The sequence below is a fragment of the Centrocercus urophasianus genome, unplaced genomic scaffold (assembly GCF_019232065.1).
Source record: "Centrocercus urophasianus isolate 14NV4802_14NV808 unplaced genomic scaffold, USGS_Curo_1.0 seq_19, whole genome shotgun sequence".
NCBI classification, from domain to species: Eukaryota; Metazoa; Chordata; class Aves; order Galliformes; family Phasianidae; genus Centrocercus; species Centrocercus urophasianus.
In genome coordinates this window covers 1104812-1118049 of record NW_024884744.1, presented here as the reverse complement: position 1 = coordinate 1118049, position 13238 = coordinate 1104812, and the positions used below count along the sequence as shown (strand labels likewise).

Sequence of the window (13238 nt, the reverse complement as noted above, 5' to 3'; positions counted from 1 at the left end):
AGCAGTGAGGCAATGCTGCTACTTGGTTACACCCACAGCGGCCATAAATCACCCCCCCCCATCTGACCTCTTTCTGCACACTTCTGGGGGTTGCTGGTGTTCCTTTTTTGAGGTACTCTTCCCAAAATGCACATGTGGTTCTTTGTTCAGATCTTCACGATGATTAAAGTGACCACCCTGTCCTGGTAACTTGAAACACTCCTACAGCTCACACAATGCTCCACACACACAGGAAACAGCTGCAGAAATGGATGCCTAAATGGATTCCCATCAAAGCCAGTGATTCACAACAGGCAGCGCTCAGAAAGCAGCATCAGTCTCGGATTCCTGTGAGGAGAGGCAGCCCGCCCTCCTCAGCACTTTGTGCATCTTTATCCTTCATCACGTGCAGTTCTGGCGGATTTGCAGGACTTTCCAAGCACCCTTCTGGGGGTATCTCCATCCCCACACCGTGCTGCCGACTCAGTGCCTCTCAGCTGACCTGGGTATGGAGAAAAAGCAGCAACTCTTGAGGTAGGAGAGGCACCCCTGCACCACCTGGGTTGTCCCGTTTCCCAGGGATATGCAAGCAGTGCCACTGCAGGGACATGTGGGCAGGACAGAGATGTGACCCCCAGCCCGAACCAGCAGCAATGGGGAAGTGCTGCTCCTGCTCCTTACCCCAAGCTCTGCACCTCCCTCCCCTCTAGGTACTATTCATCAGAGGAAAGCAAAGTTAAGCAAAATAAATCACTTTCCACTTCACATAAATTGGGAGTCGGAAAATCCCATGTAGGTCACAGGCTGCTGCCAGCAGGGCTGCTCCTGACTGCCCATTTTCCATGGCTCTTTCCTGCCCACCCCCGTGACTCAGGCCATGGGGCTCTTCCCATCCCCCTGAGGGCCAGCACAGCCTCAGGACATTTTCCTTTGCGCTGTGCTGAAACTTTCCTCTGCTAAATGTCATCACCCCACGACTCCCAGCCAGGACCACCCCACACTATTCCACACTTTCTCTGCTGTTTATTCCTTCAGTGAATGAAAACTACAGCAGAAGTGGCTGTGGCTGCTGCTGACCACAAGTGCTCGACACCCACCAAAACTGAGCCATCCCATCAACATCCCATCCCATAGGACAACGCCATGCTGCTGAGAAAGGGGCCACCCAATTTCAGATTTGGGTCTCCATGCTTCCTCCAGCCCAAAGCCTCCACTTTGGCCCTGAAATGATGGGGGTGGGGTGAGCTGCTAGGAAAGCTGCATCTGAGGAAGCAGCAGGAGGGGATAGGGCAAGGGACAGGAAGTGTGGACCTTGGCTTTGAACACGTTCTACTCTTACCTTTGCCATAAAAAAGCCACGTCTCCCAGATTTACCATAAGTAACTGCTCCCATGTGGAAAAGGGCCAGCATGCTCCGTGCTCCTCTTGCTCTCATCTGCCCAGGTGTCCTCAGCCAGCTTCAAGCAGAAGGGCATATTGAGCCATCAGAAATGTGGAACTGAGAGCCAGCCCACAGTTTCAGTGCACAAGGTTTGGCAGGATGCACAACAGGGACAGGACAGGCACCCTGGCTTTCACAGAGAGGCTTTGAGAAATATCATTTTGCATGTGAAATCTATGCTGAAGGTACCAGTCACCTGATGGCACTCAGATTGAAACGGCTGCTAAGAATATTGCCCAAAGTCACCAAACAGCACAAAGGCTACAGTAAGCCAAAAAAATAGAAAACTACACGGGACAAGAGGCAACAGCTACAAGTTGTGCCAAGGGAGCTTCAGGTTGGAAATCAGGAAAAATTTCTTCTCTGAAAGAGTGGTCAGACACTGGTACAGCTGCTCAGGGAGCAGTGGGGTCCAAACTGTGAGGATATGGCACGGAGGGATGTGGGCCCTGTGCATGGTGGGCTGGGGATCTCTGAGGTCTTTTCCAACCTTAATGAATCTGTGATTCTAAAGCAGAGACAGCTCCAGCTCCCTCTCATGCCATTTCAGCAAAAGGCAGTGGCCCTCAAGTTGTCCATGGTTGTAGCTGTGCTGAGAGCAAGCTGCTTCCACAATCGACCTGAAGAAACCCCTTAAAAGTGCACCCCTGCCCCATCTTGTGACCGACATGCTTCACTGTCTCCTTCTGTACTTTGTTCAGAGGTTGTCTGCATCATTACAGACCTTCCACACGCCTCAGATCGCAGGTGGTTTCTTTGCATCCACCGTAGTCAGGCACTGATGCTCCCATTGTGAGCTCCTCTGAATGCTGAGCAGCAGCACACAGCCCACCACACCCTGCAGCCAGCAAGAAATGGAAAGTGAAATGCTCCAAGTCTGCTGCATGCAGCTGTGCCTTCTGCTCGTCACGCCGCCTGGATTCCAAACTGTCACTGCTGCCAATCCGAATCTCTGTCAGAACTGGAATAAAAGCAACCCTAACAAATTAGCATTCAGTAGTGTGCAAACAGGAAATTTCAAACGCAATGAATGTTTGGAAATAACAGGTTCCTCTAAAGGAACCAGTTCCTGTACATTTATGGGATTGAGGAACCAGCAATGACAGGTTTTACAGGCTAAAATGGATCTGTGTCATCGTTTAAGTTCCTGACATTCAGAAATTAATGGATTCTGGGGAGATACTGAAATCTACACCGCTTCCAAAGCAGCTGGCAGTGCTCAACACCATGTTCAAAGCACAAGTGCAGCACAGGAGCAAAGAAGAGTCTCCACGCTGCGACCTGGCACTGCTCCCAAAAGGTGACAGCTCACCTGAGGCCGTGCTGCAGCTTGGAGTGAGTGCTCAGACCTGAGCTGGTGCCACTTCCTCGTGCCTTCAGACAGGCTTCATATCCAGAACCTCCTGCATCAACACATCCATTTGGTTCTGAATTCTACTGAGTGCATGGCAGAGAACACAGAGCAGACATCTGATCAGCATGTCGTGTTCACGATCCCTGCTATTTCACAAGCAGACCAAATGCTGCACAGGGACCAGACGCACAAATTTTGTTGCTCAGCATTTGCCCTGTTTGAAAGCTGCCCTGCACATAGGTCAGGGCTGAATTTCAACCTGTCACTTACTTGGCCTGCAGTGCAAGGAGCAAAGCACGTGGTGTGACAAGGCAACAGCACAAAGCCTGCCACACACAGGGGGAGGTACAGTGAAGGCCTTCAGTACGAAGGCAAAGAACAAATACAGTGCATGCAACACAACCCATGGCTTACAAAGTCTGACAATGGCATCATTTTCCCAGCACGATGTGCACCCATCACAGCCTGCATTGCTCACTGCACTGCAGCACGCTGCTCACCCCAAGCTCCTCTCTGCCAGGCACCTCTAATTGGTATTTTCCTAACTTTTCCACGTGAAGCACATTGTGAAGGACTGTAGGACTGTTAGTGTAAGGCAAATCACAGCCAGCTGGTATGATCTGTGTATTGTAAGTTAACTTCTAACCACACATTCTTGCTTTTGCCAGAAGAACTGATGGAATTGGACTGGGTTTAGCTGAATGGCTGCAGTGAGATCCAGCCACACGTTACAGAAATAAGTGTTACTTCTGCAGGCTCCCCAGCCGTCGTCCCTTGGCTTACTGGCAAGCAGCACAGCCACATCCCAGCACTGACCTTAACTCAGCAGCAATTCAAGGTTCCAGATGGAAAACTGCAGCTTGGGAAGATTTGTGGCTCGCTCCTGTCAGAAGATAGGAGGTGTCTCTTGAGATAGAGAGGAGCAAAAACACCCTGCTGGATCTGGCCACACTTGCTCGGAAGCGGTTTCTTTTCATTATCTGGGAACAGTTCACAGTGCAATGCCAGATGCCCATGTTTTCCATCACACAAATTGTATTTCCGGTGTTAAAACCTCTTCAGCATTAATCTTTTACAGCATCCTTTTTATTATCCTATCAAAATTAATTTTGTACTATGCTTTGAGGATGAAAAAAGCCACATAAGTGCTAAGCATGTTTGATTCCATTACTTCACAGCACTGCACTTGCATATGGTTTATCCTTTCATTAGCAGAATAAACTCAAATAACAACAGCAATTAAAGACACAACCTCACATCAACTTTTCATTCTGTAAATAAGTTTTTAAACAACTGAAAATAAAGACACGCAGCTTTTGTTTGAGACAGGAAATTTCCCTGATTCCATTCTTACACTTTTCCTTTTGCATTACGGGCAGGCAGTGCTTTCTGCAGCACGCTGCAGGCTGTAAAGTGAACTATAAAACACCAGGAGCCCAAACAAGAATTCAAAGTGAAGAACATCGCACAGCACAACCACTTCTTCAAACAAATGCCTGCTTGCATTTCCTTCTGATGAATACATTTTGCTGACCTATGGCACTGGGTCCAGCTATTTCCACACACTTTCAAGGCTGCTACGACACCACAATGATTTTTTCCTCAGTCTGCTTTCTTCCTTTGCAGAACCACCCCACGTGCTAGCCCTGGGCTGCACTGCCAGGTGTTGCTCTGAGCTCTGCTCCCAACCCTGCTGCACACCCTGGCCTCCTATCCTGCTATGCAGCACAGCAGCTACTAACTCAGTCAGTGCTGTAAGGATAGATTCAGGATTCCACTCCCAACCAGGCAACAACATCAGCTCTGCCAAGGAACAACGGAGCAGCCTTTGCACGAGTCAAACAGCCACAGGCCACTTTCCTGCAACCTTGAGCAGTGAGAGGATGGCTGCTTCCTGCAGGCAGCTCAGGAGCCACAGAGGCTGATTTGTTCCAACTTTGTGGTTTCCAGTATTCCCTGGTGCCGTGAGTCCTAGAGTGCAAGGTCCAGCGTAAGAAAAACCCATTCATAAATGACACGGCTTCTACAAAACGCACTGCCTCCAGGAAGCTGCACTTCCTGAAATGTGGGGAGGGAATTAGCTGCCTGCCTTCTCCATGGCACTCTGCTGCTCTGCTTCACCCCACTGCGAGAAATGCTTTGTAAACTTTCCTTGACTTTGTGAGGTTACTTTGCAAAAGCTGGTGAACAAGGTTTCCTGATATTAATCCACTTTGGTTATTGCTTAGCAGCCTGAGCTCTGGGTTTCTGCAAGCTGTGGGAATGAGGGAAGTCTTGGCTCCTGACTCAGTGGGGGTTCATGATTTATGCTTCCACTCATGCTACAAACATTATTTCTGTGACTGCTCTCTTTATTCCACATGCTACTCCTTTCCCACTATTTATGAACGCACAGCCTTCCTTAGGGAGGTGTTGCAGGACACAACCAGCAGCCAGGAGCCCAGCTCTCAGCCCTGCAGCACTGGACAAGATGGGCCAGCACCATGCAGAGCTGGGCATTCTGTGCACAGGAACAGAGCCAGGGAGGCTGCCAGCCCAGCTCTGCTCTCTGCTTTAAGCACAGAGGCATTACTGCATGCATCTCACTTCTTCAGTACAAAAAACCCAGCATTAAACTCTCTATTATATCAACTGTCACAAGCGTTCACCCTCATGTCTGTTCCACAGTGGTCTGAGCAAGTAAAATAAAAATTAATGTACTGCATAATTTAAATGTTCTCTAAGTCAGTAAAATAAAATTGAAGTTCATCTCAGAGTTTTATTTAGGATTGACACACCAGTGCTCTGGAACTCACCATTTTAAGAGCTGCCTCAACGAAGGTCTGCTCCTTCAGCACAGGAAGGCTGCAGGTGGGTAACAGAGGAACAGTTTTCAGGCTCAAAGAAGTCAGGATTTCTCCTAAGCAACAACAATAAAATCAATCATTCTCAGCAAGCTCAGAAGGGAACACCCAATCTTTCTTTGTGCCTCTGTGGAATGGCTGAAAAACGGATTTCATGCAGCTGTGTTTCAGTGGAATTACTTCCACATCTTTCAGACTGCCATTTTTTAAACACCTTTAAGAAAAAAAACAAAACAAAACAAAACACAAAGTAGTGACCAAAGCCACTCACCTGTGACTTTGCTTCCAGGTATCTCCGCTGTGCCTACGATTGATTGTTGCCACTGAATTCCTGCTGCTTTCTGAATTTGAGAGTAGGGGATTTCTGAGCTTTTGGATGCACTCTGCTACCACTGAGGTTAAGGTTCAGTAATGGAAAGGATCAGTAAAGGTTCGGTGGGAACAGAAGCTGAGTAAGACAAAGTGCACCTCAAAATCGAGCCCAGGATGCCAAATCTGTAATGGTTGCTTCTCCCACTAACTTTATTATGTGACATGTATTCCCTGCTATGCCACTGCATTCAGCAAAGCAATTCTAACTTACTCCAGCACCACAGTGACACGTGGTCACTTTGGCACACACAGGGCCACCTCACCACTCACAAATGATATAGTCAAGGTTCATGGTGCAAGTACAAACGTAGTTGTGCTTACAAGCATCCTGCAAAGCAGCAACTCCACGTTTCCAAATGCAGAAAGAGCCCAGTCCTAAAACCCAACTAGGAGCAGGCAGCCTCAGTGATCTTGCTGCTCTGACAATCCCCAGGATGCTCCCTTCCAACTTCTCCCCAGCTGAGTAGCTCAGGTCCGTGCTGGCACTGGTGGGAAGATGGCTGCAGTGTCTGGGGGAGGCTGCCCAGCAATGGCTGCACGCTGCTCCATGAAACGATGGCATAAATCTGGTTCTAACCAAACAAATTGCATTTTTACACCAGAAACACACAGTGAAGTTACAAGGGACAACACAACATACAAAACGGGAAAATTCCAACAAAGTGCTTTAGGGAGAACAGCCTTTGAAGTTGGTAATTATTTTAATTACACTTCTCGAATACGTGCACCTTTTTGAGAGGCAATTATTTTTTCATTCTTTTCCCATCTCGGAACGTAGATAGCATTTAATTACACTGATGCGCAACGGACAAATAAACATTATTGCATCAAAAACATCTCAGGACGTAACTTCATCCTCAGCTGTAGAATCGCACCAAGTTCATCACCAACACCTGAGGCCCAGGGCCCACGGCTGACACCGCAGGGCTCCCCCACGTGTCACAGTTGGCTCCGCTGCCTTCTCCTGGCCGCGCTCTCCCGGCCTCTGAGAGCCGGCAAAGTCCCGCTGCTGGGCCTGCCAGCGGGTGCCTGCACAGCTCGGGGAATACCGACCTGCCCGGAGGGATGGACGGCCCCCCCTGGGCCGGGGCGGCTGCTGCGCCCGTAATCAGCACGCAGGGCAGGGGAGGAGGTTAGGCTGCCCCGAGCCAGGGAACGCGGCGATAACGGCAAGTTTCCACTGAGCTTTCTGAGTTGCAGCACTTGTTCCCTGGCTTGAGTCAAAGCTGCAGTCAGCTCATAGCGTTCCTCGCACTCTCTGCGCACCGTTTCCTGGAGAAGAGTGTTCTGCAAACAGAAACAAACCCTCACTCTGCAAAATGCCATTAGCGAAAGCACGCGTCTGTTAAATTCCATCGGTTCGAGGCAGGGTGCCTGCAGGGCACTGAGGCACGGAAAGCCTGCAGTGCTTCCTAGCACTTTGTTTTCTCTGGAAGTTGCTCTGATGACATACGTTGGTATTTACACACACGTCCTTATCTCGGGAGACAGTGGAAAATATGAGGTAAGTCCTGAGGAGCTCCTCCTGGTCTCCTGCCCACCCTCCAAGCACAGGGAAGCCAGGAACTCTGCTCCTGGAAGCAGCGAGGCACAGGGTCCAAGCACTGCTATGGCACTGCACTGCAATAAGATGCCTCCAGTATTTCAGCAGTGGTGAACGGCCTATTTTGGTGACTGATCATTAGTTCCCAGATGACTGAGATAAATGAGTATCCACCTAGTATTTTTCATGAACTTTTCACTGTGATTACCAACACCCAAATGATAATCAACCAGCAGTGGTCCTTGAGCAGACAAGCGTTAGACAAGCCCCCAGGCTGGTCTATGACACAGAACTTACTTGTGACGCTGACTTTTCTGGTTTCCAGTTGAAATCAAAAGTCAATGAACAACAAAGAGCAACATGACTAAGCCGATTCACACAAGTCAGAAGCACTGACTGCACTGATGCAAACAGAAAACGGTCACTTCCCTAATTTTGCTCTGCTAAGGAAGCAGTTGCTGCTGACTGAACAGAGCAGGACAATGGAAGGTGAGCTACCAGGACACGGAGCAACGATGAGCAGCTCAGAAAGAGAACATTCTCAGCCTCAACACCTGCACAAACGTTTTGAGTAAACCTCCAGTGCTGAAAGCCTGAGCTGCACGAGTCTGACCACACACCACACCCAGGAGAGAACAAACGAGTGTCTGCAATGCTCTGCCCATGGTTATGGCAGCAGGCACAGAGAAGGAAGATCCTTGAACAACGCTCAGTGCTCGCTGTGAGCCCTTCCCCCAGCTACAGGACAGAGCAGCTGCCAGCATCTCTGTAATCCACGAACACAGTGCTCCCAAACCAAGACCTAATTCATTTTGAAGTTTCATTTTCATTGTTTATCCATTTTTTTTTTCCTGCCACTAATTACTTTGGACATTCCAGTCTAATCTTATCTGCAGCCCCTGACTTCACTGTTTTCACGTTTCTCATGCAGCAGTATGGCTCTCTCCCCACCCTTCCCATCATATTCCAAACATTCAGCAAATGCTTGTGGTAAGAATATGTAGCAGTCACATTTCTCTTCATATAATGATTCACTTGTATGCATTCCTGTGCTACAGAAAGAAGGTTTACTTGTGACAAGTGGGACAAAGGCCCGTTAGCACAGCATGATGTGGGCAATGTGCTCCCACCACAGAAGAGGAACCTCTGCCCCACACAGAGGCACCCTACCATGTGGTACAGGGCAGCATCCACTCATTCTTATGGACTGCATGAAGATTTTTCTTACTTATTTAGGAAATATTGGACTTCACTGTGGCCTTCCAATACTTGAAGGGAGCATAAAAACAGGGGGGAACAGCTATTTACAAGGGTGGATTGTGATAGGACAAGGGGGATGGTTTTAAACTGAGGAATGTTTTCACCCAGAGGGTGGTGAGGCACTGGCACAGGCTGCCCAAGGAGGCTGTGGATGCCCCATCCCTGCAGGCATTCAAGGCCAAGCTGGATGTGGCTCTGGGCAGCCTGGGCTGCTGGTTGGTGACCTGCACACAGCAGGGGGCTGGAGCTGGATGAGCACTGTGCTCCTTTGCAACCCAGGCCATTCTAGGATTCTATGATTCTAATTTTAAAGATATTTTTCTCTTACAACAGCACAGACCAAGATCTGAAATAAGCATTCTTCGAATGATTCCTGCAATCATGTGTCTCAAAGCAGAAAGAGCATGGAAGGCACTTCCTTGGCCACGTTCTTACCTCCTCTTGCACTTGACTCAAACTGTGAATCAGCTGCGTCCTCTCCTGGGTTAATTCTTCCAGTTCATCTGACTTGTGTTTAATTTCTTTCCTCAGATTACCCAGTAATGATTCGTTATTGTTCTGTTCCACTTTCAGCTGAAATTCAAGTTCAGTGACCAGCCTTTTAAGGCTCTGAATTTCTTTTTCTTTCTCTTGATCTTTCTCTGCAAGTTCGATCTGGACATCTTGTAGCTTCTTTTCAAGAATTTCTGCCTCCATCCGTAAGCTGTTGGTGGCACTGGATATCAATTCAGGTATCTGCATGACAAATACTGTATTAGTCTAAATTCAGTGTTTATCCTTAGATAGATAAAATGAAGTATCAAACAAAACCTTCAAGAAAAATCACAAATCCAAGCACACAAGTCTTCAGAGACAGAAAAAAAACAAAAAACAACCTGTGATAAATTGTTATTTTCAGCTCATTAAAAATAGTATGATGTCATGAATTTAAAACAACAATGTATTTTCATCACATTTCTTTGACTTTTCTATGTCAAACCTTTTGAGACACTCTAAAAGCTAAGGTTATAGGCACATTTTCAATTTCTAAGTAAAAAAAGTTCAAAACCTCTAGATCTGGGCTGCTATGCTGACCTTAATCCACCAGTGACGGGTTGATGGGAAGGGAAGAAGCAGTGCAGATGGCTCTGTGACAACCCATCATGGTCTCTAACAGCCCAAAGGCTTTCAAATCTGACACCATTAGTTTAATCATAATTAGCAATTGCAGTCTGTGGGCATAGATAAACCATGGAGAGAGAAAATCTGAGGAAAGCAAGAACTTCCACAGCTACACTTGGTACATATGAACCCGTTCTGTTTTCCAGACTTTCCATCGGATGCTGCAGACTGAGATTGGAAAAATCATTGCATCTTCAAGATGCAGGACTGCACACAGATTTTATTCCTTCACGTACTGCTTTCCAAAGTTCACATCACCTACTGCCACACAACATTTCTCTCAAGCATTACACACCTTCTTCTGGAGCTCTTCCTGATCTCTCTGGTATTTTGTGATTAGTTCTTGCTGCTTTTGTCTTTCAGAGTCCAGTTCCACTCTGGCTTCTTCTCTGACTTTGAGAATTGCTTCTTTGTGCCGTGCTTCACCTTTGGCCAGATCCATCTCCACCTAGAGGACAAGTGCCTGTTGCCTCCCAGTGAACCTGGGGAAGGTGGGGAGGGAGCACATCCAAGAACGTCCCCAGCTCCAAAGCCCGAATGCCAACACTGTATTTCTGCAGGCTGAATTCTAATGGACTCAATTGCAGCATGTAAGGAATTCAAAAGGCACATTAAACAAGCACGGAGCTATCCTAATTACTTAAAATTATTAAAAGCTCAAAATGAGCTTAATTATAACCATCTAATTTCCTACAGCAATTATGATCAGAAGCGTAACAAATTCCCCTCACGCTTTTTGGGGAAAAGATAAACTGTAATATTGTCATTATTTTGAACATCAGAATCTGCCCAACCATGGCATGGGGCAGGCACTCAGAGACCTGGCTTACAGCTGTGAGACCTCAGAACTGAGCACTGCTGCTATAATACATACAGATGTACCTCCTACATTACTGTATGGGAGTTTGGACTCTAACGGCAGTGATAAATACAACAGTACATATTGCTATCAAAGCAGGTCGTATGTCAGAGGCTACTGAAGTACTAAGAGTAGAGCAATATGCATGGTATGGAAAATGGACTCATTTGGAAACTTACACAGGCACTTTTCATACTTAATACTTGATAGTACAGCTGATAACCACAGCAGGAAAACAAATGGCAGCTCATCTGCAGGGAATGACTACTAATTGCTTTCAAGCTACTTCTGGGCTCCTCATTAACCACTTATAAAAAACCTCACAAACATTTACATCCATTTCCCTGTTTTTCATAAAACATTTTTTTTTTTTTTTACCCATTACAATTCAAAGTTCATCTGTATTTAAAATACAAGACTGGAACACACTGAACTGTGTGCAATGGCACCCTGACCCAAGGAATGATAACTCTGCCACACTTCTGACTTCTGTCTGATGAGAACATCTTTAGAGCACTTGGCACTCACTGCATTTTAATGGCTGTGATACCAAAGATGTAATTGCTCTCTCCCACCAGCAGCAGCCTTTATCTTGTACTAATGTCAAGTTGAACAATAGGTTGTGATTATGCAGACAGTGTGACCTCATTCTAAAATTATATCCTGCCACGGAGAAGGTAAGAACTTTTTAAAGAGGTGTAACAGATCTTAATTGCTGGTAGTCCAAAAATTTTCTTGAGACTAAATAAAGCTTTCAGACACTTATCACATACTGCACACACACACACAAATACATTTATTTTAGCTACCAATTATGTAAGGCTTAAAACAGAAATGTGAATTGTTGTTCAATAGTATTTGTGCATTTTTCCTTCACAGTTTCTTCAAGCAATTTCTTCTATTGCTTTTTTGGAAAGGTGGCAGGTTACCCCAAAGCCAACATGCTCACAGCTGCCCGTGGTAAGCAGCTGATCCATCCCATGTGAGACCCTGACACTGCAGCTAGGTTAGCACGGTGCTCTGCACACAGCTGGGAAACCATCTGCCATCACACACTGTGGCCACACGTATCTATTTTTTAAATCAGTGGAGAATATTTTTTGACAGAAGACCTCTAACCCAAGCACACATAAAAGATGACTGAGAAATGACAACTCAGGCATGCAGAGCACAGTAATACTCACTGAAGACAAGGCTAGGCTTGTGATAAACTTCCAGTAAGAAGATACCCATCAAGAGGCATTTCTGCTTGCACTCCTGATCTGTTGCTCTGATTTGAATGCAAGGCAAGTAAAGTAAAGTACATTTTTCTCACCTGCTTATTACTGCATAGAATCATTACGGCTGGAAAAGACCTCTAAGACCATCAAGTCCAACCAAGCTATCCCACCATGCCCACCAACCCATGTCTGCAAGTGCAGCATCTCCACGTTTCTTACCCTAATTGTCTGAGCTGAACCTTCCCAGTGTCTCGAGGCTACCAGCTCTCATCCCAACACATAGATCTGTTTTACAGACCTATACCTTCAGTTTTGGTTCAGCTCACCTGCAAGTAGGAAGGCTCTGTGTTCTCCCCACCTCATCAAGAGTGCACATGCTTGGTTTTACTGTGAAACACCTTCCACACATTTTTCTAAGCAGATTGGTCTGGACAGAAATCCCCAGCAACACGCACTCCTGCAGATCAGGGTTTGCAGGTGGCTGTGGCACACAGCTGGGGTGGACTGTTGGTGTTCACCCCTGGGAGTTTGCACCTGGGATCTCAATGGCGACACAGGTTCTGCACTAATACCCAACAGTTGGAAAGTCTGGACCAAATCTGGCCCAAGACCACAAACACTTACACTAAATATTTCTTACATTCAGATCCAGCCTACATAGAGAGATCACCTATTGTGCAGAAAGGACCTGCTGACATGTTTGCATTTAAGGAGGCAGGCATCTGGCTGACTGTGCAGGTTCGTGACAGATGACTAGGACTGAAAAAAAAAGACACTGAAATTGTGCCAACTACACAGCCAGCATTACCTTCTCCCTCCAGTTATCTTCATTCCGCATCTTCTGCCTTAATGTTTCCTGCAGCTGTTCTGTTCTGTTCTGATGAGAAATCAGCATTAACTCCCTAGAAACCACAAAAACTTGTATGTAAATATGTGCTCTGCCCAGATTGGTGGTGTGCCATTTTCTTGCAATTAAGTCCTTTGTGGCAAGGGCTCCTCTTTTTCTTTGTTTAGTATTCTGTGCAGTAAGCCCAGAGGCACAACAGTAATCACTACTTAGCATTTGCATGCTGCTGTCACACATTTAATGAATGTTATATGTTGAAGAAAATACTGCAGTTAATCATTCTTCTGCATACATACATGCAAGCCTCAACTATTTTTTAAATTTTCAAGTCAAATTAAGAACACTGAATAACTTTTATA

The 13238-nt window shown here is 46.5% G+C and overlaps 1 protein-coding gene across 9 annotated transcripts in view; it reads right to left on the bottom strand.

The window, feature by feature from the left end:
• Window positions 1–6655: 6655 nt before the first annotated feature.
• LEKR1 (leucine, glutamate and lysine rich 1) overlaps window positions 6656–13238 on the bottom strand; it is a 38694-nt gene continuing 32111 nt past the window's right edge. For 7 of the 9 annotated variants that reach the window (XM_042820383.1, XM_042820379.1, XM_042820380.1 and 4 more), the window contains 4 exons: window positions 12841–12934; window positions 10249–10401; window positions 9228–9527; window positions 6656–7276 (listed from right to left, as the gene is read on the bottom strand). In XM_042820383.1, coding sequence (XP_042676317.1) covers window positions 6929–7276; window positions 9228–9527; window positions 10249–10401; window positions 12841–12934 — 895 coding nt within the window. In that variant the 3' untranslated portion in view covers window positions 6656–6928. Of the gene's footprint in view, window positions 7277–9227; window positions 9528–10248; window positions 10402–12840; window positions 12935–13238 lie in introns of those variants that run through there. The other 2 variants (XM_042820386.1, XM_042820387.1) reach the window with 2 other exon arrangements.